Below are 27,769 nucleotides of genomic sequence, written 5' to 3'. Positions count from 1 at the left end.
CCTTTTAATGTGAAAAATCCTCCAGCTCTCTTCTGTGTTGAAAATCCTTCCAAGTGATTCAGCCCCCACGTTTTCCACCTGATGATGACTAATCGGCAGCCGCCTCCATCTCCTCTTCTGGAAGCGTGGTGGCCTTAAATGTCTCCTCAGGTGGACAGACTTAAACTAGGACAGGTTGACTGACATCATACAGGAAATGTGATGAAGATGCTGTACATTTTTTTTCGATCATCAATCCATCATTTCATTGATATGATCATCAATATTATTTATTATATTTAATCAAGCTTTTTTAGATCCAAGTGTTTTGTCAATATGCATTCTGGCAACAAAAAAAAAATCAATGCAATTACTACTTTCCTTTTTTTCTATAAATAAAATGTTTGTGTAGGGAAAAGAGCAACGGCATTTATCAACTTGAGAAACTTTAATACTGTGATCACTGCAAATGTCTGTTTTTCCATACCTTTACATTTTACATAAGACAATAGACGCAGGATTTTAAACAGCATTTTTGTATTCTGTAAAGTTCTACGGTCCATCGTGACTCGGCGAAAACCCTCCTAACTGCAATCGCTGACCAAACCGGAACGAGCGTCGATCCAGACAGAATTATTTTCAAACCTGTTCATCCGATTAACCTGGATAGCTTTGGGAAAGAAATTGGATTTTCCTTATTTTTTTTTTTTTAAATTCAAAGAAAAGTCGAGCACTTCCCTCTGTTGGTCAGAAATTGCAATAACAGCTAAACTAAAGAGCAGCAAAGCACATCTCAAGAACAAAGATTGCACAGAATGGATGATGGATCCTTCCCACATTCTTTTTCTAAATACGTAAACTCCATTTTTTTGGACAAAAATATGTGCAAAGGGTTTTTTTTTCTTCTTTTTTTTTTTTTACAAAATGGAAACATCTGGGGGGGGGGTTAAAGAGACTAAATGGATGCAAGCAAAACATTTCATCACTCATCTTTTCTTCATTCATGATACAAAAACAAGAACGCCTTGCATGTACAATGACGTGAATTATTACCTACTTACAATCTGGACAATGCCAATTAATCACGGGAGTGATCGCACATTTTAATTAATTCATGTTTCACAGTATTGGATGACTCTTCATAACGTGGCGCCATCTTGAATACTGACAAGCAATCAACGTCTATAATCTATATAGTGATTCTTAAAACAGAACCAATTTTTTTAATTTCTAATTTGCTCATCTCGACAAATGGGATTGAGCTCAGGTGCATTTCAATAAATTAGAATATTGGGAGAAAATGTATTTCAGTAGTTCAATTTAAAAAAGAAAATTATTTGATTGGCTAGAATGTTTTTTTTTTAATTAATCCACCAAACGATATTTTTAATTCATCTCGATGCACCTGTACGTTATGTAAACATGTTAATTTAGTTTCTACATTCGTGTCTAGTTGCAAATGCATCAATTGGAAATTCCGGTGATGAGATTCTAAAACTGAAGTTAATTGTTAGTAAGCAAAGTGACATTAGTTTTGCAGTGTAATTGTTTTTATACATCCTAATTGTTGTTGAATGATGTAAATTACCATAAAATCACAGCTTCTGACTAAATTTCACGTCTAAAGTATTTAATGCACAATCTACTGCTACAATATTTGTGTGTGTCAATTGTCAGTAAAATAATTTGGCTCAAATTTTTGGTGGTCAAGTGGAGGGAATTTTTTTGGGGGGGTATTCTACCTCTCGGAAAGAATATTAAGAATTTGGTCCGATTTTTTTTCTGGGTGGGTTTCAAAATAAATTCCCAAATGATAAAACTAAATTATCTTTAGTGACAAGCAATTTTTTTTTTTCCACGCATGGGTGATGAAGAGGAGTGTTTTGCTTTCATGTGTTGCCCAGGTGGTGTTTCAAAAGGCACGTGCGTACGTCCCTGTTTATCCCGGGCGTGACCTTAAATGACCCCAAGTGACAGTAGGCACAGCTGGATAGACTGACGTACATTCACGCTGTGATGCTAGCATTCACATTCACACACACACTCCACAATTTTCTAGTTACATACCCTTAGATCTTTTTTTTTCCCGAGCATCCTCACGTTCACACACCTGAGGGGAAAGTATACAAGTGAATCGAACAAGCGTGTCGAAAAGCTCAGCTCCCTTTATCCAAACATCGACCTTTGATTGTCAGTCAAATTCTGCCATTTTTTTTTTTTTGTCCCGCGGCCCTTCCGATGAATATTCCGAGAAGAAAAACACAAAGTGTACGAACTGGCAGCACGTCGAATAACCATTAGTAGTTGCACTGGTCATCACTAGATGGCGCTGAAAGCAACACGACAGCAGGCTCGAGCACCACGAAACACAACGTTACACAGAATGCCTCTAGCCACGATTAAGAAAGAAAGCCATTAAATTATATAGTTACCGAGTTTTTTTTTTTTTTCTTGACAAACTAAACACTGATGTCAGTTGTACTGTACGAATAGAGCAACTTATTCGTTGGAATTATAATACAAGGAAATAAATAAACCCTTCACCCTCTCCAAAAAATTCAAATGATCACAATTCCAGTCTTCTTTATCACAGGAGGAAATTCGCCGCTTTAAAGTGAAGAGGAGATGGAGGCTCATGTTTCGCAGTTCTGTGATGATGAGAATCGTTTTCAAACCTTTCCAGGGATTTCTGTCCTGTCTTCTTCCTATTGCTTTTAAGATACAAAGCGCTCCACAGGTAGAAGTCTTGAAGTTATGGCGTGGCACCGTTGCCAATGGCTTTTAACGTTATTCCTATTGTCGGAGGGGAGGCTGGCCTGTGCTGTCGAGGACGGACGGATTGGGTTGTTGTTGTTGTTATCACCTTCCCAGAGGAAATAACATTGACATTAAAAAAAAAAAAGTTTTCCTTCAGTGCTGGTCGAAAAAAAACAATAAAAAACCCTGGGGAGCATTCAAAACAATTGTGTGCAGGGAGAAAAGTAAAAATCCAGCCTCAGATATTTTCATTCTCCGTTGAGGGGATAAAAAAAAAAAAAACTTCCCCACAGTTTGGTGGGCAAGCAGCTCATTATGCAAGAATGGTTACATTCTCTGTGCGTTGGAGGAGGTCCACTGAATATCTCAGCTAACCTTCAGTGTGACAGGAAATGGCTTTTGTTCATAATTGGCGGTTCCTCAGGTCTACAGAAAGGGGGCGTGGTTTCCCTTTTGGGTCAAAAAAAGGAGCACAGCGAGATGAGCAACTGTTGTGTCCAGCCAATCAGTGACCAGATTTTTAAACCGGGGCTGCCGTCCATATGCCTTGAGGAGTGTCAGTTCATGTCGATGGTGTTGAAGACCCATTCAGTGAACTTCTTGAGCTTGGCGGCGGAGGTCTGAGACTCTTCCTGAAGCCTCTGGTTGTCTTCCCACAGCCTCTTGATCTGAGCCTGAAGCCGCACCTTCTCGTCCCGCTCCTGTGAGGTTTTGAAATGGCAGATTGGTTGATTTTTTCTTCTCATAATTAGTAAGATGTTCAAAATCAGGAACAGTAAAGGGTTTTGTCGCCCACCTTCTTCAGGTCCTCTTGGAGCATCTTCACCATGGCCTCTAACTTGGTCACCTTCCTCTCCAGTCCTAGATGGCCCTCACTGTGGAGAGAAAATTAATTTACAGGGAACCTTCTGATCTGCTTCTTCTAACATCTACTTGGACAAGCGTCATATTTTATGCTAATCTGCTTTCTTCTAATATTCAGGAATGGAAAGGTCACCTTGATGCAGGGCGGGACATGGGAGCAGGTTGCAGCTCAATGTGGCTCTGCTGAGGACTGGAGGCACCGCTGCTTCTGTGGTTCGAATCCCCAAAGACGTAACTTCTTTGGACTGGAAGGACACAAAAGTGTGAATCGTTGTCCTCTTCCATCTAATTTGAATCCAGCCGGATAAAAACCATACCATAGTGTGTGGTTCTTTCACTATCAAAGGTGTTGGCCACATCCACAAGGTGTGTCCAGTCAAGTGGACTGTCTCTCTCCGACGGGAGGGGCATCAGCTCCTGAGGCAGAGGACCACGATGACGCTCCACCAAATCCACCAACGACGTGTCGGATGCTGAAAGGTCACCTGAGGAGTCAAAGTTTGGATTCAGCATTTCTTCTATGCGATAACAATACTCTTCTTACCATGAAGTTTGACTCCTAGTTTATAGGAGGGCCTTCGAAGTGGTACCCCACGGGTCGTGGGTGAGCGCGGGAGCGTGGAGCAACTGAAGAGAACGTCGGCGCCGAGTGCGGCGTCCATTACGGTGTCGGTCAGCGGGGGAAGGCGCTGGCCGCGGTAGATGCTCTCGTCGGAAAGAGTGCGATGGAGAGAGCGGCGGCGGCTCGGGGCTTGGCTCGGTGGCGATTTCTGGGCATGCTGGAGAAGAACGGATTCAGACTCTCACCCAAATCCATATTTTGGTTGAAGCTTACAGCGATACCTTTTCCTTATGTCGGCGGGGCGGGAGCGGGCTATCCTTTGCAGGGTGCCTCTTTACATCTTCTTCAATCGTAGACTTGGCATGGGGCTGTGGAGAGTGCATGTCCCTCAGAGAAGGTCTGGCCGCAGGAGTTGGAATACCCTCCATCCCACTCTCCCCTGGGGATTTCCTGAAATTGCACAAAAGTTAGTTAGGAGCCCAAAGTTATCAAGTTTTAATGCTGGGTGTGTTTTTCCTCTGCTGCCACAAGGGGGCAATCATGACGCATTAAAGGAAGGTTGAGTGGGTGGACGAGGACCAAATTAGCAGCCAACAAAAAAAGATTGCTCAGTGCAAGTCAAATCCATCAGGTGTGTGAATTTACACTGATAATAAATCATATTTGTAAAATCCTTCTTACTTGCGTGTGTCTCCAAAGTCAACGGAATTGATGGTGGAACCAGGTTTCCTCCAGCCGATCAGGTATTTGGACTGAGCTCCCTGGCGAGGGTAAAAGCTCTTTGGTCCAGGAGACACCGAAGACTGGGATGATGGCGGAGTGGTCGAGGAGGTTTCTTCTCGGGGAGAACCATGTCTGAAATGTGGATGGTTTAGTATTTGACCATCAAAACAAGTTCTTGCTTAGACCAACCTTGAGTGAGATCCACCTTCACTCAAACTGAAAGTGCTGCTGTCTCTAACAAGGAGATGAGTCGGAGGTGTTCGTCCGGTGCTATCCAGGCTCCTTTCCACCGGAGGAACCGGCGACTCGGCGGCTGCCGGCGACCTCTCCAGCATTCTGCGTCCACCCTCGGTGGGGCTGTGCCACGGCGAGCGATCCCGGCTCTCGCGACCTCCGCTGGGAGCGAGCAGGGACGTGGTGCTGCCGTGATGAGAGTGCGGGTGATTGTGATGCGAGGCGCCGTACGAGCTGGTGTCGATGCCGCTGTCGGCCGAGGCGCCCTGGAGGTAGCCGCCGCCTCCGAGGCCGTTGGGCTCTGGCTCGCCTTGCTCCCCGCTGGAGGCTCCGCCAGCCCCCATTTCGTACCATTTATCGCTGTCGCTGTGGCCCCCACTGGAAGCCGTGCTTGAAAGCGTATTACTGCTGGAGTGGCCGGAGTAAGGACCGTCCGACTATCAAAACAAAAAAAGAAACATGTAACAATTTAACATTTGTGAATTTCCATTCCTTACTATCACACTCATGCCCTTGAGCAAGGCACCAAACAACAGCCTGTTACAACTGCTCACAAGGAAGCAAAACCTCAAGGAACTAGCGACAATAGCATTTAGAGTGAAAACAATTTTTGTGGTTTCTAACCATGCATAAAGTGAAAATGACAGGGGAAGACAACAAAACTGGCTAACCACTGCGCAACCAGATAGCATCATGGCTGACTGGGTACTAAAACAATTTGTAGTAGCCTGAACACATAGTCATAAAAAATTAATGATGATGATGATGAAGATGATGATGAAACTTTATTTATCCCACAGCGGGGACGTTTACTTGTCACAGCAGCGTACAAGATAATAATAATAATAATGGAGACATAAATAAATAAAATCATAAATAAATTAATGAATGAATAAATGAATCTAAAAATATAATAAATAAATATATAAATAAATAAATGTGAATATGAATGAATACATTGATAAATAAATTTAAAAATACAATAAATAGATATATAAATAAATAAATATGAATATGAATGAATAAATGAATAAATAAATTTAAAAATACCCCAGCACACCCGCAACCCCCGTGGGGAATAAGCGGTTCAGAAAATGGATGGCTGGATGGATGAATGGATAAATAAATATATAAATAAATAAATATGAATGAATAAATAAATTTAAAAATATAATAAATATATAAATAAATAAATATATAAATAAATAAATTTGATTAAATTAAATCAAATTGATCCCACCTGACTGCCTTTCTTCGGAGACAAGTGAATGACCTGCTCCTGTCGTTGAATGCGTGGTCCTCCGGAGTAACCTTGCCCAGATTTAGAGACTGGTGCCTCTGCAAAAAATAAAAAATAAAGAAAAAAATAAACCAGGGTTGGTGGAAAGGACACACATAAAACCCCAAGGTACGAGCGGATGACTTTTCATGCCAGTTCTTTATTTAGACGGCTTGTTGTGTATTTTCATGGTGACATCCTACAGGAGACTCAGACACTGTCGCCATTCAGGCTCGGCCGCTTCCAACAGGAAAAACACAAAACACTTGTCATCCAACGCAACATACATCACAAGTAATCGTGTCCATCGACGGCACCTGCTGGGCCCGTTCTGGGCAAGCTGTGCTGTGTGAATGAACGTGCGTGTAGCAAAAACTCCCGTGGAACATGCGACTGTTGTGTAATTGTCTCCATCTTATGCAATACGGCCTCTGGGAATTGCGCTAACATGACGGAAAGTGCTCAGGGAGTTATCGCAACATCTACCCGACGTGATTTTACAAATGTGGACATCCTCTTATCCTCTCTCAGCATTACTCCACACAGTTTTAAGGACACTGCTGCCCACGGGGCGTTTTGTACTCATTAGAAACGGACGCCACATGTGTGCCTGCCGGCTTGCTCGAGTACGAATAAAGGCGATGTTACGATTTTGGAAAAGGAGCCTTCACATTATTAGGGACACCTAAATAATCACATTGCATTCGATACGTCATTGACTTTTGTTGTCCTTTATGCGACTAGTGTTATTTTTGGACAAAGCCGGGCCACATCTTTATTGCTTTTTTTTTTTTTTTTTTACTTTTGGGACAAGCCGAAGACGTTAACATAACCGACACCACAGTCAGGGTTGGAACCTGGATTCTCGGTTGACCGAGGATGAACTTTTGCAGGCTGAACCGAAAAAAGACACAAGGGCTTGAAACAAACCACAAAATGAAAGATTGTCTATTTTTCTACGTGATTGCGGGGGTCACAACCGGGTTGGCAACACAAAAGTAGGCTGGCGAACAATCCGCTGGAGTTAAGAGCGAGCGAAGAAGCAGAAAGCGGCGGCCAAGGACTCGAGGTCGGCGTTTCGGTGACTGCCGCTGACCATAGCGGACGGATATAAAGAGCATTTGCGAAAAGCGATGGGAAAGTGTCTGCGAGTAAATGAAAGCAGATGTCTGAAAGCTGAATGGGAGGCAACTAGAAAGGGCGGCGGAGATGAAAAACTTGACAAAAGGGAGGGAAGGAAAGTCACACAAGGAGTCGGTCGCCTTGCCAACTGTGGGGAGAGGAAGAGGAGGGATTTCCCGTCCTTACTCTCTCCATTAATAAATCTTAGGGAAGATACAGGTGAGCAAGAGTTTTGCCATTTCCCGCATTCTTTCCCTTGCCTGCCAATTTGTTCTCCGTTTGCTGCGGCTTTACTTTTTGAGCATAAGTGGGGGGGGGGGGGGGGGGGAATTACCTGTTGACCCTCGCTCACCAGCTCCATCCTCCATTCGGGACCAATTAGGGGCGGACTTTCCACTTGACCCGCTCTCGCCAACAACTTGTCTCTCATTGGACATTGGGGAGTGGCGACTCCCTGCGAACCTGGGGAAAGAAGTGAGTGAATAAATGACTGAATGAAAAAATACCGTATTTTCTGCACTATAAGGCGCACCGGATTATAAGGCGCACCTTCAATGAATGGCCCATTTTAAAACTTTGTCCATATATAAGATATATTCATTTGGCTCGCGGGCCGGACTTTGGACACGCCTGTTGTAGTAGCTCAACATTGGTCCATATATAAGGCGCACCTGATTATAAGGCGCACTGTCGGCTTTTGAGAAAATTGGAGGTTTTTAGGTGCGCCTTATAGTGCGGAAAATACGGTAAAATAAATGCCCTCCTCAACAGAATGACATATCCAGTTAATGAACTGAAAAGTGATCTGTTTGCTTCTTTTTTTGTCATTCTTGTGCATGCTCTCTATCTTGCTTACTGCTCAGGCATGGACTTCTGTCTCCAGTGGGCTGAGCTGCCGGAGGCGTCGCTAGAACACGACAGGTTACTGGGAGAGCTGCGATTATGAGGTGAGCGACCCAGAGCCAGCGAGGAGGCCAGGCTGTAGCTCTCGCTGCCGGGAGATATCCTGGGAACATAGTCTGGATGAAAAACACTTGTTCATGGACATTAAAATAAAAAGTGACATCATACCTCTTGGTGTCCAGTGGGCGGCCATCGCTGCTGACACTGCGGGGGATGACCGCGCCCCTCTCGAGCCTCTCGGCTGACAAGGTCTTCCCCACTGAACTGCCCAGGCTGATGGCCCTGTTGGGCGTGTGAGGCTGTGGTGAAGCAGTTAAGGACTGCTGGGGGCTACTAGATGTTCTCTGCCACTTGTTGTTGTTGCTGCGGAAGGGGAACTTATATTCAAAGGAGCCGCTATCATTACTGCTGCTTTTGTAGTCGCCCATGGGCATGCGGTAGAGCTCGGAACAGCCCCTGGAATGAAGGCAAGAAGGTAACTTGCTATATGCAAAGAAATAAAGAGCTCCCCCTTCATACCAACCTGCGGGGTGTGGCGTCATCGTGCGGCGGGATGATGGAAACGCGCACGGTCACCGAGGTGCGCAGCAAGTCGATCATTTGCTCGTGAGTCAGCGTGGCCACGGAAACTTTACAGATTTCCACCAATCGACTTCCTTGGCGTAGGCCCGCCTGCCACGCGTAGCCGTACGGCTCCACCTTGTAGAAAAAGTTACGGCGTCGTTATCGTCCAAAACGAAGGGAAAACTTTGACGATTAAAAATACCTCAGCGACGATGCCTTCGTAATTTACATGGAAGCCGAGCTGTCCGAGGCCGTTTCGACGGAGTGTCATTTCAGAAGTCTCGCAGCCTTTTGTCAGGAACTAGTCATAAGAAAAATAAGTCGTTAAAAGTGAAAAAAGTAGGCAGGCTTGTGTCGTCTAGCACACAAATCGCAAATGACAGCAGTCATGAACCTGGCATGTGCTTTTCGTTCATGTTGTTTCCATAAAAGCTGTTTATGCAACATCTGGTATTCAGGCAGCATGACGATAAGCTGCAAAGTCTTGAAAATACCCCCCGACGTTCCCCACTAACCTTGCGAGAAATCTTAAAGCTGTGACTAGCTTGGTGAAAATCAAAAAATGCTACTGCTCAATTCCCGCTGTGTCAAGTGATGCGATTACCCGGCATAAGCAAAAAAAAAAAAAAAAGACGCCTTTTTTTTTTTTTTTTTTTCTTTTGACAAATGCTTTCCAATGTTTTTCACGGATTTCCTTTTGAGTATCTCGACTTAAGTGACAAATCTAGTGCAAGACGCTCCCGAATTACGGCAAACATGAGACGCATGCCAAACCAAAAAGTTTCCCCATCCCCCAGCGGCCATCTTTGTGCTCATTCAATTCCACACATCAATAGTTACACGTTGCCTCATCACACATTTCCCCAGCTTGGCCTTAATACATTATTGATTATGTTGCGTGATAGTTGAAGGTTAATATTCACTGTACGATTCACTCTTAACTATATTAAGAAGGCTTATTAATCGACTACTTTGCACAATAGTAACTTAATTGCACCACAGCATTAATTTTATCCAAACTAATATAGTTAATTGTCCGCTGCAATTCTGCCAAATCAATAAAGAAAACGAAACAAGAACACGGGTGGCCCAAGGCTTCCTTTTGCTCCGGGGCGGCCTAAATGATTAAAAATGAACAAACGCGAGATAAAAGTGATACACGAAATCAAACAGCACTGTACATGTGAGCATGTGTGTGGGTAGTAAGACCATAGAGGAAATTAATGTGTTCAAAAGCACTGGGAATTATACAAGACAACACTTCCCCCCCCCCCCCCCCCCAACTAGTTTCCATGGCAACAGCTTCTGAAGAGAGAGAATGTCTTTTCTGCATGTGTCGGTGTGGGAGTCACGAGGCGTTTCGAAAATTCCCTCAATCGACCAATGAGGCACGTGATAGCCGAAGCGCAATCGGGAAATAAACATCACAATATTGTTGAAAAAAAATAAAATAGTAATAGTAGTCGGCAGGCAACAAATGGAAGCCATTATTTCCTAGTCAGACTAAATTTAGTAATTTGAGTATCATGTTCATCCCTAGTACATATTTTTATTTTATTTTTTTTATAGTGCACATTTTACAGCCACTTCTCTCTTCCGGGCTTCCAACAAGTGCAGTTCAGTTCAGCGCACCACAATACTGTTCCGAGCAGTCAACCTTGACCTGGCTTGTGCTTCCACCAAGGGCTGATAAAAATAGTGTGGCGCCAGAGGCCATGCAACATTTTTCTTATTGGATTTGTCTTTCTAATTCGCTAACCAGAGAGCAAAAACAAAGAGCAGCTTAGCCATGTTCACAAAGTGTGTAACTTCTCACCTCCAGGCGTTTGAGCACCTCTTTGAAATCCTCGGTGTTATTACTGATGCTCCTCAGCGACACGCTTTCTCCTCGCTCGTAGAAAATGCGGAGAGATGCCGGGCTGCTCAGCGTCCAGCCGATCACGTCTTTGGTGGCGCAGTTGAAAACCACGGCTTTTGCGTCTTGATCCAACAGGATGAGGAAATCGTTAGAAACGGCAAGAAGGGCATCGATCTCCCCTCCGGTCCCGGGATCTTCGGCGTGGACCAGCCAGGTGATGGCCCCGAGGCTGCGCAACTCGGCTCCGGTGTACGGCCGGCTTTTCTCCTTCTTTTTGTGGGCCAGTGAGATGAAGGGGAACTTTCCGGACGGGTCAATGGGCGTGCTGGTGGTGTGCCGCTCGGCCAGGTCACGCAGGTACTCCTGGCGGGTTCGCGTGGCCATGGCGCGGAACTTGTGAGACTTGTGGGCGGCGTTCTCGGCATTGATGACCTTGGCGAGGAGGAAGTCCCGGAACACAGAGGACTTGGGGAAAGTCACGCCCTCTGGGATAGGAGGTCCGAACGAAGGCATGTCTTTAGAACGGGTCACGGCCACACTAGATAGAGGGCGACAAATATTATCAATACATATCAAATCATAATTGTCTTAACGCTAACCCTTTTTTTTCAAAGCTAAAGAAAAAAATAAACTGCAGAATCTATTTGTCAAATATTTGGCTGCACTTCAGGCCCTTTTAGAACTTCTTGCCTGCACTCTCACTAAAGGGGCCTTTTAAATTGCCTTCTCAGGATGTTTTTTTTTTCCGTCTGGTATGTCAGGAACTCGGTCGAGCAGGCATTGGGAGGAAAGAGAGAAGAATGAACGGAGACGCCGCACTTCCAAAACTACAAGCCACAGTCAGAGAATATCTCGAGTCGGAGGAAATAACACTGGGGTGCTAAAAAAAACATACCGTATTTTCCAGACTATAAGGCGCACTTAAAAACCTAACATTTTCTCAAAAGCCGACAGTGCGCCTTATAGTCCGGAAAATATGGTCCCTAAATAGCCACGTGTGTGATTTAAACATAAAACCCAAAACATCCAGAGGGACATTTATTGCCCATCTCAATCTCTTGTTTGGTACCATAGGTAATAATTGCTAGGTGACTCGGGGAGGATGTCAAAGCAGTCATCCCACACACACACACATCCCTGCTGACATTCGGCACCCATGTTGACATCATGGATCACTTTGTCTAATAAGCAACTCTAGCTAATAAGTCGCCCACGGGTTTCTAAATAAACCCCCGAGACACCCTGTTCTGCATTCAATTACACAAACAATAGCTCGCTTGCACACACTCGTCCGCGGCGGGTTGCAAGAACTCGAGAATAGTCGATAGCAGAAAGTCAATCGTAAACACGGAGCTGGATATCCGTACGAAGAATATCCTCGACATGACCTGGTTTTTATCAGGGGAGAGGCTTTTATTTGTATAAAATTCACATTCTTTTCCTGACAGTGTTTGTTTTACACCACTCCCTCCCGCTAATACTTCTCAGGTCAGTTAAGATAAGGAAATTTTAAAAACAAACGAAAAATACAAAAACCTTCTCTACTTTCTTTAAAAATTCCATGGTAAATTTCAGCGTCATGGGTGCCTTTTGTTTTTTTAAATTTTTGCATGTGGCATTAATTATTCAACTGAAACAAAAACAATCTTACTGTTACTTCAATTGTAACCACTCAGCGACAATGGCAATAAACCGCACGCAAAAATGAATCACATATTGAAGTGGCATGCATAAATACGACCAATACCAATTTTGGCCTTTTTGATTCTTCCTCTTCATCATTTACAACCCTCACTCAATACAACCGGAGCTCTAAAAGCACTTGTACTCAAACACCTGTGAGTCAACCCAAAATCCGTGACTCATCTCGGACACCGAAGGGGAGGGAAAGCGAGCTGCCGCATGCGAAGACGAGCGAGCCTGAGTATTTTAACTGAACGAGTAGCTCCCATGGGGTGCAATTATGAGCCAACACAATGGACTCAGACAGCAATTAAAAGATGGTCAAAGGAGAAGTATGGGAATAAAAGAAGACCGTAATTTCCGGACTATAAGCCGCACCTGACTATAAGCCGCAGGGTTCAAAATTTTGGAAAACAAATCGCGGCTTATAGTCCGGAAATTACGGTAGTTTGCCCCCTTCAAAATTAATTTGATTTCGCATTTCCATGTGGATCGAGATGATCTCACCTGTAAGCGGTATTGTCCGAACAAGGGTTGTGTGCCCGGACCACCACAAAGACATGTTGGAAGTGTGAGCGAATGTTTTTGGGGGTGAAGGGGAGCGCTCCGGGTTCTTGGAATACAATGGTGACGATGTCATTTCCAATGTGGCGCTTCCGTAGCAGCTGGAAAGAAGAGTCGGAAGGAAAAAATTAGAGACGAGATGATGAGTGGAAATTCACAGGAGAACTTACTTGCTGTTTATTATTGGGCGTATAAGGAAGCATGGTGGACACGTGGAACATGATTTCATAATCCTTGTGAGTCGTATACAAGGAGTGCGTGCCGGTCGAGTCAGCTGAAAGAAACATAATTGAGTGTGAAATTGCGTATCCTTCTCCGCTAAACGGTAATACGACAAGCAAATTAGCGATTACGGAGGTAGTTCAATTAAAAAAAAAACACTTTTTGGAAGTTTGTTAAATTGCATTTCCTTTGAAGCGATTTATCGTTATGATAATAATCATAGCGAACATGCTTTTAATGCTAATAATCATCTCCGCCATGGATGGAAGTTCTGCTCAGGCATAAAAAAAAAAAAGCTTTTAATTTGTTTTATAGGTACATACTTTTAGCGTCCAACTGGGCCCGGTACTTTGAAAAGCCTTTGAGTCGAACCCTCTCCCCGAGAAGATGAAGAAATTCCTCCAGCGCTGGTCCGGCTGATTCATTGTTGTACATTTCTTCCTCGCTGCTCTGACCTGACATGCAGTACATCACTCCCACTTTGCGCTGGAAACTCAGCTACCGGGACGAATATCATAAACAGTGGTGATTACAAATCAATTCAAATGAAAGGACTTATTCATATTCCGCTTTTACCCCTTGCTCGTCCAGCTTCATGAGCTGCTCGGTGACCTTGGGCGTGTTGAGTGCCAGGCGCAGGCAGTGAACGTTCAGCTCGGGCACCAGGTACTCCAACACTTCTTTGAGGGGCAAGCCTCTTGCTAAGCCGTGTTTCGATGTAGAAGGCACTGCATCTTCGATGATGGAGCCTCGCAGGGTGTTTAACTGGACACAGCAAAACGTGAACAAGCAAGATTAGATAGCCCAATATAGCATATTAAATGCATATTCATTATATTATATACACATACCGTATTTTCCGGACTATAAGGCGCGCCGGGCTATAAGGCGCACCTTCAATGAATGGCCCATTTTAAAACGTTGTCCTTATATAAGGCGCACTGGACTATAAGGCGCACCATTAATGCATCATGTCAGATTTTTAATCCAAATCATTCTCCATTTTATCTTTATTTCAACTTCAGATGCAACAAATTACTTTATAATCACAAAATAATGATCCATAGTCTTTTTCATTCATGATTCATAGTCTTCAGCGGGCCACTTATGATTGATTTCATGACACAACGGGCCAGTTTAAATTTTGGAATTTGGTCCATATATAAGGCGCACCGGACTATAAGGCGCACTGTTGGCTTTTGAGAACATTTTAGGTTTTTAGGTGCGCCTTATAGTCCGGAAAATACGGTATATTATTTACATATATATATGATACATACATATAATCATTCGCGAGTACACAAAATGGACAAACTGCCACCATCCCCTTTCCTCAAAGTTCTAAGGGGAGAAGCACTCTGCAGAGAGGACAATACTTTCCCCTCAATGGACACGGGATGTCTCTCTTCAGCATCGTTGCATCTCACTCACTCCCACAACGACAATATCTATACCTAGTCGGCTCGCCGCACCGAAAATAGCAATTAGAGAGACAAGAGAAAGGCACGGCGAGAGAAGAAAATGGAAGAAAAATGCATGCACGGATCGTGCGTCATCCTTGGAGACTCGTAGGGCTATTAGTCAGAGCGTGCTTGAAAATGAATGCAAGGCTTTTTTTTTCATCTTTCTACACAAATACCTTTGGCGCTATTTTTGTCTTGTTGGGCTGTGAAATGGCACAGCTCAGAACCTTCGCAGATGAAGGATGAAGAAGATGGTGGGTGGGTGTTTACCCGAGGGAACGGCAACTCTGGCACCGAGCATGCGTCTATAGGAGAGCACTATCTCGATGCTCATACATATTGAGAACAAAGTAAAAAAAAAAAAAAACGCCTCATCTCCAATTACCTCGCTCGTTCGAAAAATGACCCGGTAGTTGTACTGCTGTCCATGCTCCTTATGTTCCTCCAGCTTCTCCCTCCTGAGACTCACAGCTACCGGGCCTAAGTTCTCGTCCACCCCTAAGTAGTTCCAATGTTCTGGGGAAGAAGAAAGTAAGAGGAAAAAGGGGGAGGGGGGGAGGGGGGGATCCATATTTTACATTTTGTTAATATGGCCTATGACGCTTTGCTTACCTCGAAGGTAGAAGTACTTTCGATAGTAATAGGCTCCGAGGTCGACGTGTTCCACGATATATCTTTTGGAGCGGTCAGCGTGTTGACTCAGTCCGTCTTTCATGGCTTCCAGGACGGCGACACCGGCGTTTGTAAAATGGCTTGTGAGGGCAGCTTCCAACGGACCTTCTTCTGGACTGCCGGCAGAATTGCTTGAGCTTCCACCGCTGCCGATGCTGCCTTGCTATAAAGACGAAGAAAGCTGGAGCTCCGACTCGATTGTCGTACGGTATCTCTCGCGCTTGTTACTAACTTACTTGTTTAGCAGGAGTGATGTTCCTCTCGCCCTCTCCACCAATCTCGTTCCTAAAACACGGGCAGCTGAGCACGAGGTCGTTGCTCTTGTCGTCACCCGGGTCCAAGGCCGGATTGGTCCCGTGTCCTCCTACCCCATCCTTGCTCAGTTCCTCTTGTGAGCCGCAGGGTGAAGCGTAGACCACGCTCTGACTGGAAGAGAGCGATGATGTCGCCGAAGCAGAAGCGGCAGAGGCGGCCGAGGCCCCCGTCGTGGTGTTCTTGCGTTTGGCTCCCGACTGCCTGCTTTGGATGACCTCATTGAGGTCAAAGAGTAACGAGTTGACGTCAAAATGGGCGAAACCTTTTTGACACAACCAAGGTTTGGGAGGGGGTAAACTCTCATCCCCTTTAACTCCATCCTCAGCGTCCGAGCCAGCTCTTGAAGTGTCACCCTCGACCTTCACACTGCGCAATTTGCGGAATATCGACTCGCCGCCCGTCTCCGACTTGGACCTCCTTTTCAAGTGCTTCTCTCGTTCTTTAAGACGACTGGCGGGACTACCTCTGGCTGCTCCCAAGGAGCCATCAGGCAAATCCAGGGCGCTCTGTTTCACAGGGGCGACGGTGAGCAGCTCGGTTAACCTTTCCGGTGCGGGACTCCGTTGATCGGGGGCCTCGGATGACTGATATCCTTTGAGCATGTCAAAAAAACTCTCCCCTGAGACGCCGTGTTTATCTATGGACGAGGTGCTGCCGTACTCTCGGTGCATGGGAGTCCACCCGGAGAAAGACCAGCCCTCGTTACCGTCCACGTCCAGTTCGCTTATCGTTATATCGCTGTTACTCCGCTGACGGATTCGCCTCATCCCCTTACGGGGCGAGCCGAGATAACCGTCGGGTGACAAAAAGCGGTTATCCTTCCCCTTCATCTGCATCTTGTTCTTCAGCGTGTTCTGGATGTTGCGGAGCATGGACGAGTCTTGAGGGCTGATGAGATGTCCCAGCTTGGCTGATAAATTACTGTGGGCCGCGACGGCGGAGACGCCGCCCCCTCCTCCACCGCCGCTTCCCACAAGTCGTTCTCGATCTCCACTTCCTGATCCAGAGGAGCTGGTGGTGGTGGAGCTGGGTGAGTCCGTTTCCACTGTGATATGCCAAACACCTCCTCCTCCACCATCTTTTCGCGGGGGCCAGTCAGCCACTCGAGCCCGAACCCCCATCTTCGGGACTCCGGGGTTGGTGCCAGTGGTGGAGGAGGAAGAAATGTGTGCACTCTCACTGCGGGGCGGTGGCGCCCCTCCATTGGGCAGACGCAGTCGGCGAGTGTAAAACTCATCAGTAGCTGGCACTGAGCCCCCGACGGAACGCTCTGTCTGGGAACGCTTCAGGCTGGTCATGATGACGTTAGGGTTCAGGGGTAGAGTGGGGATCTTGCTGAATTTAGTTTGGGTTTAACATAATGTCCACGGACAGAAGGGATGACGCTTGAAAACACATTTGGTCCTGGAAAGAGAAAGAAAAACTTTAGTTTCATTGGTCATCTTTTGAAAGTATTCAAAATAGGCAAGCAAGAAAATGTTGCGAGTACCGATACCAGAGCTCTCACTTCAAGGTATTAATTAAAAACCGCCGATACCAGTCAGCTACCAGCCACTGGCGCCCTCTTGTGGTTGACATGAAGTTATTGTCGTAAAATTCATAATGATTGTCAAACGTGACAAATGAGACTCAAATACACCACACCAATCACCGGTAAACACTTGACAGGTATCTAATGAAAAAAAAAAACATTTGCTTGAGCTAGAAGTAGTAGCAAATGTATATTACCGTATTTTCCGCACTATAAGGCGCAGCTAAAAGCCTCCAATTTTCTCAAAAGCCGACAGTGTGCCTTATAATCAGGTGTGCCTTATATATGGACCAATATTGAGCCACTACAGCAGGTGTGTCCAAAGTCCGGCCTGTGGGCCAAATGTATATATCTTATATATGGACATAGTTTTAAAATGGGCCATTCATTGAAGGTGCGCCTTATAATCCGGTGCGCCTTATAGTGCGGAAAATACGGTAATTGAACAATATGAGTATCAAACTATCAGGTATTTCCCTGTTGGTGGTTGTTCAGCAATGTTTGCTTTTCCATACAAAGGTTTGGCATCAAACAGTGTTTGAAGCCGGTAGTTAAAACCTCAAAGGTAAGTACTTCCCTTTTTTTTTTTTGGTCTGTGAATGTATGGCGCCTACGTGAAAGATGAGTCGTGGAACCATTTGATATGCTAAATAACCCTTTTCGGAGATAATGTGAGTTCCAGAGACTTCAAATATATTTAAATGATCTCGTGCGAGGATCAGTCGACATGTGAGATGTTACGTAATTATTTGTAGGAGGAGGTTTGGATTTTAAAGTGGAATGATTCAGTTTGATTCCGTGAGATCACATCTTGTTATTACAGTGACATCATCCCTTACACGCTTGTTTATATTATTTTTTGGGGGCTGCCATTCAAGGTTGTGCCAGTCGTATGGGCATCACTATCCAATGATTCACAAACACCTGATGATCATAAAACATGTGCACGACAGATTGCTTGACAGGAAATCATGATAGGAAATATGAAAGGCAATTGAAAGTTGAAAGGCTTAAAGTAAAATGTTTAATACACACGCACACAACAGGTGTGCAATCAAATGTAAATCCCAGAAAGTAAACAAGGATAAGCGCCATTTTGGATTACGAGAGAGCAAAGAAAGAATGATTCAACGGTGAATAAGAATGCATCACACAGTGTCGAGTGTGTTTCCGTCATTCGACACAACCTTTGACAGTTCGACACCTGTTTCAAAGATATTACGCACGGAACCGGTCAGTCAATTTGAGTCTAGACGTGTATTGTCTTCAATGGTAAGCGACTATCTGTAATTGATCAAAGTCCACATTATAATGATGCAACAAGAAAGGAATTTAAAAAACAAATATAGTTTTCTTCCCTCTGGCAAATTCACTTACCCGACTGAAATGTCTCAGATAAAAATAAGTCAATGCAGCTATGCCGACGACCTGATGTCAAATGAAAACAATAAGTCGTGTTCTTAAAGCTCCAGCCACTTAAAAGCCGCGCGGTGTTTCATCTCAACTTGTCTGAATGCAAGGGGTGAGGAAATGGAGGAAGATAAGAAAAAGGCGGAAAATAAATCAAACATTATTCTCTTTGAAAGCTGCAAAGTAGCAGACGAGCCAAGTGACGGGCGTTTGGGCTCAGAGCTTTTCAAAGTGAAAGAGTAATTGTGTGGAAAGATAAATTGCATTTATTTATTTATTTTAATCCAAACTACTTCCTGCTGGGCTTAAATGTGGGACGTGGAATCTGCTCTGTATGGCTGAGTGAAATCTAAAGGGCCGCAATTTGTTGTCTTTTCTCACATGGGTGAAAATGCCAAAGTCATTTTGAAATTTCCCAATTGTGACCAACCAACGTCGCGTGGTAACAGTCTGTGCCAATAAAAACGAGGTGCCGATGATGCTATAGAAGGAAAGGATGCATTTAGAGAGGACGTCAACGCACAGGTAAGTGCCACTTAGTATTTGAAGGCCACGGGGCGACGAAGAAAAAAAAAAAAATGATGATGGCGTCATTGCAAGCATGATGCAAGTATAAAGAACTAATAATAGTTTTGGTTCCTTTTACAAGAAATCACATTTTGATATCTTATTTAGATTGCATTTATGTCTCCATCAGAAATGTGTCAAAAAAATGGGTGCCACTGAATTGAAATAACCTAAGAAGTAATACGCTTAGGATTTACAAAGAGAACAACAAAGCCATTCAAATTGACAAAGGCAAAAAAGCAAACAAGTCAGCTGTGCTCTAACAGCGATGATGAAAGCCACTTCTCCGCGAGAGCCTCCTCCACAAGAGCCCTCTAATCTGTGCCAATCAGGTGACGTCGAGCAGACGGTTTTTTTGTTGCACCGGGATTCAGTACACACCCCCCCACGTCCTCCTCCTCATTTCAACAGCCAATGCAGACCCCTGATTGCTAACGGCTAAATCAGGCATAGCAAAGAAGGATGACAGAAATAGCAGTGTTGAGTGGTGAATAATAGCGACAAGGAGCTTTGATTTAATTAACATTGAGATTGAGCGATGCTGCAGAGAACATGAGATAAGGGACATTTATGAATGATCTACATTAGGCAGTGGGTCCAAAAGAAAACCAAGACCAGCAATAGCCAAAGTTCTAGGTCTAGTTGGGACACCTGGAAATGAAAAGTATAGTATGTGACCACATGAGAAGCTAGGTGCTGATTTCTAAACTGGCACATTCTGCGTGGGAATGTGAGTTGGAAGTGCGGAGAGAAGAGGAGTGTGTAGGACTGGCAAGATGTGGAAGAAATAAGGTGGACTAGAAGGAACCAAATGTGAGTTCTACAAAATGGTTAAGAAAAAAAGCTCGGGCTTGATTTGAAGAGGCTGCTGCGGTGATGCCATCAAATATGTAAATGGGGTTCCTTCCTTCCTGCTCTGCAGCCGAGGGAGCCGTCTCACATTCCGACAGGAAGCACATCTCAGCCGCTTCCTGCTTGTGCTTCAGGAAGTGAAAGGTTGCACGCAGAATGCATGCATGAGGTTGGTTAAGTTACGCTGAGCAGACACATTTTAAGCATCCGCCATGAGCATGAATGCAAAGTACATGTCGAGTTATTTTGTCCTGCAACTAGAAGGAACAGATTTTTCAAAATTATTTTATTATTTTTATTTATTTTTTATTATATTTATTTTTTATTACATTTATTTTATTTTTATTTATTTTTTATTATATTGATTTTTTATTACATTTATTTATTTTATTTTTTTATTATTTAAAAAAACAAAATTTGTCTGAAAATAAGAATCTAATAAATAGCATTCAGAAGACATTATGAAACTAATTGAAATAATTTTATTATTTTTATTACATTTATTTTTTATTATATTCATTTTTTATTATATATATTTTTTTATTTTTTTTATTTATTATTAAAAAAAATTCTATCATTTGTCTGAAAATAAGAATCTAATAAATAGCATTCAGAAGACATGATGGAAACTAATTGAAATAATAGAAGGAAGCGAATTTGAAATGAATTCTGGACAATTTAGCAAAAAAAATCATTAGCTGCCAGGTCGCCGAGCATTTGTGTCCAATTATCACGGGGGAAAAAAAAAGGATGAGCCAGATAAGATGGTGCCATTGAAATCCTGAGTAGGAGGTGCTGTGATTGCGGCGGGACTGGAGAGGCACACGCTCGTTTGCGCCTACAGCCAAGAGCGTTCGATTGATAACGAATGGCCTGCAACGAGGTGGCAAAGCGAGAGAGAGGGAGACATAAAGGGGGGGGGGGGGGGGGAGCGAGATTGATTCCTCACTCAATATGAGAGTCCGTGGGAGGAGATGAGTGAGACAGCACGTGGGAACGGGCGACATAGATGCTGCGAGGGGCCGAGTCGTTGGTCCATCGAGTAGACCCTTTCAAGCGGCTAACTCTCCAAAGCACAGACGGGCAGCAGAAGTAATAATGATAAAAGCCCTGCGAGAACATCTCAGCCTGCACTATAAGTGACTTACTTTCCAAGGACATGCCTGGTTTACTCGGGGGGCCATAACATTTGACAAGGAGGCGGGGCACATTCCGCGCCACCGCATTACCTTTATCTAATTTAGCGGAGATTTTTTTTTTCGTTCTCCATCATCTATGTCTCTCACGCTTCCCTTACATACTGTCTGTTTCCATGAGAGCGTGGGAGGAGAGCGCCATCGCTGGAGAAGGAGGAGGAGGAGGTGAGAGATAAGAGAATAGAAAGCAGAGAGGAGAATAAATACTTTCAGGGTGAAGAACCTCTTTCGTCAGGAAAAACAAAAACATGCTATTTTCCCATCTCGTGGACAAGGACCGCCCCCTTTTTTTACCACACCAATAACAATTGATCTGAAAGCACACAAAAAGGGAGGTGGAAATTCTTTCAACAAGGGGAAAGTCACTAAAAGCAAATTTGATATTTCTTACTCACCATGACTCCACTTGTTGATGATTCTAGAAGAAACTATCCCTTGGCTGTTTTTGCATGCTGGCATTAAGCCTAATGAGGCTCGCTAATGGGACATTTATGCCAGTCATGGGGAAACCTCCAACTCGATGCAAACTTGGAAAACAGACACACAGCTGCTCCGTAAACGCACACACACAAGCGTGCAGGCTGAATCAACAAAATTTTTCTGGAAATTTTTCGGATTACGGCTCACACCAAACGCAAGTTATTTCCAGCGACTTAACCTCGGTGGATTTTTTTTTTTTTTTGAAGGCTTTGATTAAAAACTATGTGGTCCTTGGCTTGGATTCCCGTAGACATCTTGACAATACAAATCATGCCTGGGCAGAGTCAAGCTGGAGCTCAAGTTGCAGGTCATAAAACAGATAGTGTCCAGATGTTTGGCAGGACACAAAATGCAGGGGAACATTTTTCTCCCTCTCCTTGTCAGCTACTGAAAAACACCGGCCATCCAACGTTTGTATCTCGAGGTCATATCAAATCTCCATTGTCGAGGATCTCTTCGCCGCCATTTTTTTTTTTTTTTAACATTCTTCTGTTAAAAGGAGACAAGCCTTAATTTTGAGTGTGACTACTTTTTTGCAGTGTTAAAAAATCCTGAACATGTTATCTCACTTGAGTTTAAATGTGAGTAGGAATGTGTGACGCCTTGTGGGAACAGTGTGGCAAAAGCTTGATAATGACGCTGCTAAATTAGCGCTACAACATCTCAAAGCGGACAAAAACTCCTTCGGCACTAAATGTCCCACATACAGTATACGCTGCCAAAATATTCCCGATTTACACTAAGTAAGAAGTGCATTTATAGTCACGGTATACACACTTTAGAGCTGACACTATTGATTTTTTTTAGAAACGATTATAGTATCGGTTAATCGGATGATTATTGTTTTGTGATCAAATAATTGATCAAAATAAAATAAAATTGAAGAAAATAAAAGAAGAAAAGAAAAGACAAAGAAAAATAAAGAAAAAGAAAAAGAAATAGAAAAAGAAGAAAAACAAAAAGGAAAAGAAAAATAGAAAAAAAAGAAAAAAAAAGAAAAAGAAAGAACAAAAACAAAAACAAAAAGAAGAAAAAGAAAAAAAAGAAAAAGAAAAAGAAAGAAGAAAATAAAAAAAGAAAGAAAATAAAAAAGAAAAGACAAAGAAAGAAAAATAAAATAAATATATTTAAACAACTAACAAGTGTAGGTTTAATAGCTGTGAAAAACCATGAGCAAGGTTTCCTTCATAATCACTGCTTGCAAGGGTGTTGGGGGGGGGGGGGGGGGATCCAAGGTGGCAGACAGCTCTGTGAGACTGACAGATGTGAAGCTCTGCATGTCTCAAAGGGGGAACCGAGAAAGGCCTTTCAGTAAAAGGTCCGCTGCTAAGCTTTCTGAGCAGTGGCCTTAGACCTGCAGCTCAATGAATGAAAGGGTCATGCCATCGCTTGACGAAGGGAATGCGGGTGTGTGTGTGTGTGTGTGGGGGGGGAGGATTTTCCAAACATCCCGAAGACTGATTAATTTCCTCCACAACTTCAAAACCTCACCTTCCGTAATTCTCAAATGCAACCTAATAATCTTTTTTCTTATAGTTCAAGGACTGGCAACACCAGCGTTTCAACATGTCTCGGCTGTCATGGCAACAAGGCGAGAAGAGCGAGGGCTGGTGTTGCAGTTTTATGTTTCGCCCATTTAATCGGTACTTCTCCGCATGATCCATTTGAACCTGTTCGACGCCACCGTCGAAGAGTCCGACGATGCAATGAAAAAGATGTTCCTGTCAAAAGCCCAACTTATAAACCCAATAATATCTTCACCAACAGGTGAAGATATTGTTTCCACATAACAGAGCACAGCTGGGTGCATGAAATGTTACATAAGAGAGCTCCACCTCCGCAGGCACTGTTCACACCACCCCTCCTACTACTCTGCCTCCCACTCGTGCACCGTTGGCTATTTGCAGGCAGAGGTGCCTTGCGAGATGACAGCACTCCAACTTTGAAAGAAAAAACGCATACGCTCCCTAAATCGCCATTAATCGTTTCACGCTGTCCGTAATTGGCTCGTGGATTCTGAAAAGTACGATTTGCTTAAACAGTTCGAACCGCTCGCCCCCTGCTGGTTTGACATCTTGGAAAATTTTGTTACCAAGCAATACTTGCCCAAAGTAGGACTGCACTTGTTGCCTGGCAACATTGGTTCATTGAATCTAAAAACCGAGGGTGCTTTGAGCGCTAACCCTTTAGATGCTTCCCATGTGGATCGAATTATGTCCTCTAATAACGAAACTAAAAGCTTTAATTTGACAATTTAATGCCTGCAAATATTAACGACAGCTTAAAGTTTCTGTGGGGCGATTTTTGAGTCGCTTCAATTCCCAGCCCACCCAATAAAAGTCTCTATTTCCCGCAGGTTTATATTTAACTACCTAGGGGCGGCTTGGTACTGGTTAGCACGTCCGCCTCACAGCTAGGAGGGTGAGGGTTCGATTCCACCTCCTGAGTTTGCATGTTCTCCCCGTGCCCGGATGGATTTTCTACGGGGTTTCCTCCCAAAAACATGCTTGGTAGGCCGATTGAGCACTCCAAATTGCCCCTAGGTGCGAGTGCGGCTCCAGCACACCCGCGACCCCCAAAGCGGTACAGAAAGTGGATGGATGGATGTCGGCGACCTACTTATAAAAAGTCTGTGCTCGTCCATATTTGCTTCCCGAACCCACCGGCTGAAAATTACACCACTACTAAATTTCTAGACGGCCGCTAAATCCAAATGAAAGCTGCAGTTTGCTCTACCTCCCGCATCTCCTGTCCATAAAACCATTGATTGAAGCTCTAGCTCACAGCTGGAAAGATGGAGTCAAGGCATTAGTGTCAACCTGCAGAAATCAATGATGGAAACGGTTTAAAGAACTCTTAGAATCATTGGATGGGGGAGAAAAAAACAAAATCATTTTTGATGGGAATCTGAGATCTATTAAATTTAAGATGAGGACACCAAAATTGCCAACGTGACCCACCTCACGTCTCCATTCCGCGGAAGTGAGCAAAGGGAAACATCAAGTTGCAGTGAGCACTGACAATCGTGGCACGCTACTTTCCTGTTTTGGCTTTCTGCTTCAACCACCTGCAAGGCAGATGTTGAAGACACTGGCATCGTGACCTCATTTTTTTTTTCTTCTCCGATAGACTTGCTGAACTTGTGAACATCAGTGGAATTTTTTCTCGTTGCATGTGAAATCCGATTCACCAAAATACACACGGAGGTTCTAACATTCCGATATCCTCCAAGATGTTTTTCATTACGAGTGTTTTTTCCCGTGTGTTTATTTTTATTGGCGGCGCAAAGGTGCCATTAAATAGTAGCTTGACTGTTAACCAATTACAGAAGGTTTATTTAAAGTTCTCGTGAATGAGCGTTCATGCTGTTTTGTAATCCGATCGTTAACACGTAGCAGGTAATTCACCGGCACAACTCAATGGAAGACACAGAATGAGATGGGTTCCTCGATTAATCGATGGAATAATCGATAGGATAATATTAATCAAAAAAGGTGATTAATTTGCTAATCGTTTTTTGTTGTCGATTATTCTTGACATCTCTACAGCTATCACATCAAGTGGTGTCAGAGAAGAATCTTACTGCCTCCGAAGCCAACGTAACGACAAAGTGACACGACGAGAAAGACATTTCGGATTTCTGCCTGGATTTGGGAAACAGATGGCAAAGCAGTTGGTGGGAATTTCAGCAACACTTCCATAAATGTTGGATGCTGCGACTTACAGACTTACTAGACGACAGTTTGGAGAGTGACTTGAAGTTAGCAAATTTACATGGGAGCTTATCTGTTATTTGTTCCTGGTTTTACAATTGCAGGGCATCGGAGAATCGTTCTCATAATGTGTGACTCAGCTGTTTTCAGGATTCTCCATCTGTGAGTTTGTTCGGTTTGGTATTGAAAAGCAAGTCTAAGGATGGAATCACCTCTTTTTCAATTTTGCTTATCTGTCAATTTTAAGATTCAAGCCTGTTCGATAATCAGATGCACCAATTGGATGGAAGGAGGTGACAAAGAAGATGATCACTAGTATCTATGTGAATGATTGAGCAGAAATATTTGTTTCTACTTTGGTTCCCATGCTCATCATCTTGATGAGGTCTTAGCCACACTTGGTGTTGATCAACGTTTTTGTGAACAAAGCCACTTTCATCTTCTGTGAGTGTTGTTGAGCATTTAAGCTCCATCTGTGTGTGATGTTTGACAAGAGGGAGGGAGCTCAAACTACATTTATCACGCTATTTAGCAACGAGCAAAGACTAGCTGGCCGCCATATGTTTGTGTCACAAAATGTTGGACGTTTTCACAATGAACCAAAGGTTAAATTCATTTAATCTTCTAGAAATTGGGTAATTTTTGCTATTTTCTAACAATGAGCTGGAACAAGTGATCGATCCATGAATCCAATAAAACATTTTCTGGTTTAATTAAAATTGTTTCTACTTTTTATCATGCTGTTCATATTCTGACTGAAGGAACCTAATCGATTACCCATGATTGTAGAAGTACAAATAAAATAAATACTATAAATAAAATACTATAAATACACATAAGTACCAATGAAATAATACACATCAATCCTCAACAAATCACAAAGGTATTAAGAAGAAAAAAAATAGAAAATAATTCATTCTTCCCAGCATGCCGGCAAAATAAAATTGGAAAAAAATATATATTTGTTAACCTTGGTATTTCACACGTGAGCAAAACATTCCTTAAACAAGTGGCACACACAGTTGAATCAGGTAATTAAACATTGGCCAAAATGAACAAATAAAGAACAGCGATGGAATGTGTGTGTTAGTAGAGATAGTGTGATCCAAGAAGACAGGAATGATAAAAGTCATTTTCCTGGCATGCCTTCACAACAGGAAGGAAGCAAGATGAGGAAAGTCACTGTGTGACGGTTCAAGGGAATTGTGGGAGGTGGAGTAACGCAAGGAGAAGCAATTGCCATCACACAGCAGGAAAGAATCCAGAAAAGATACTTGCAAGGCAATGCACATGAACTTTTTGGAACTATTTTACTAGACAAGTGCATTCTTCTACCATGAACCAGATGGATAACAGCAAACAATGTTTTCCATTCATGCAACAATAAAAACAAGAATCCCATTTATCTCCATTATTGAATTTATGACACCATTCAAAGCTGGAAATGGCTTCAACAGCCGACCATTTTGATTGATGAAGAATCAGCAGAGCAGTCACAAATATCAACGACAGATTGCTCAGCACTTTGATTACCCGAATACTTCCATCAAATGATTAATTCCAAAATAAAATATAAAAGATGCAACGCGAAGATGTGACTAAATCATCTGCTAGTGGTAGATGCATCGTCTCCAGGGATAGGCTGGACATAAACAGAAAAGCAGAGGAGTGCCTCCTGCAAGGCATCCAAATTTACCTTCTTGATCGTCACTCTTCCAAATATTTCCGAATTCATCCATGAGTAACAGCAAATCATAGTCTCGATGTTTTGCGTGTCATTTTAAAGACAAACGCAACGCGGTTGCATATAATAGGACTCGTTATTAAATGCACCTGATAGTTAGATTTAAATCAAATCTTATTGACTGACATCTCAACTTTTTCCGCTCAGTTTAGTCTCCAGGAAGCGCAAACATATTGAAATGCAAACGGAAGCGACCCCGAAACTAAAATGCACCGATCATAAAAAATAAAAATAAATAAAAAATACATGCATGGAGCGTGCTATGTTTATAAGATGAATGTCAGCGTGAACTCACCTTTTCATTCACTGCACCTTTGCGCTGCAACCTTTTCCTTTCGTTCGCGCGGGAGGAAATGAGCAAAATTCACCCCCTCACCAATCGCTCGCTTTTATTCATTGAAGAAAATAAATGCAACATAAAGGACGTCGAGTGAAAAACATCCGTTCGGTGAGTCTGCTGCCCGTTCACTACGCCTGCCGCTTCTGCTGTGTTCAAATCAGAAGTTCATCCA

General features: G+C 43.4%; 1 protein-coding gene across 2 annotated transcripts; it reads right to left on the bottom strand.

Moving 5' to 3' along the window:
* Positions 1–408: 408 nt before the first annotated feature.
* On the bottom strand, positions 409–27,769 carry sipa1l1 (signal-induced proliferation-associated 1 like 1). 2 transcript variants are annotated; one of them, XM_049757177.1, is made up of 24 exons: positions 27,553–27,769; positions 15,686–17,168; positions 15,390–15,612; positions 15,163–15,293; positions 13,891–14,079; positions 13,638–13,812; positions 13,263–13,366; positions 13,036–13,193; positions 10,804–11,383; positions 9,190–9,288; positions 8,947–9,122; positions 8,592–8,879; positions 8,377–8,526; positions 7,855–7,982; positions 6,360–6,457; positions 5,471–5,556; positions 5,075–5,305; positions 4,844–5,017; positions 4,444–4,612; positions 4,145–4,379; positions 3,918–4,085; positions 3,734–3,845; positions 3,533–3,611; positions 409–3,437 (listed from the first exon to the last, which is right to left on the bottom strand). In XM_049757177.1, exons 2-24 carry the CDS (start codon positions 17,060–17,062, stop codon positions 3,294–3,296), a joined length of 5,274 nt encoding a protein of 1,757 aa, XP_049613134.1. In that variant the 5' UTR covers positions 17,063–17,168; positions 27,553–27,769; the 3' UTR covers positions 409–3,293. The 2 variants fall into 2 exon arrangements, with proteins under 2 accessions (XP_049613134.1, XP_049613133.1); XM_049757176.1 differs by having other exon boundaries at positions 5,075–5,556.

The sequence above is a fragment of the Syngnathus scovelli genome, chromosome 20 (genome assembly GCF_024217435.2).
Source record: "Syngnathus scovelli strain Florida chromosome 20, RoL_Ssco_1.2, whole genome shotgun sequence".
Taxonomy (NCBI): domain Eukaryota; kingdom Metazoa; phylum Chordata; class Actinopteri; order Syngnathiformes; family Syngnathidae; genus Syngnathus; species Syngnathus scovelli.
Note: the sequence above shows the minus strand (reverse complement) of the source record. Positions and strands in the feature narration are given on the sequence as shown.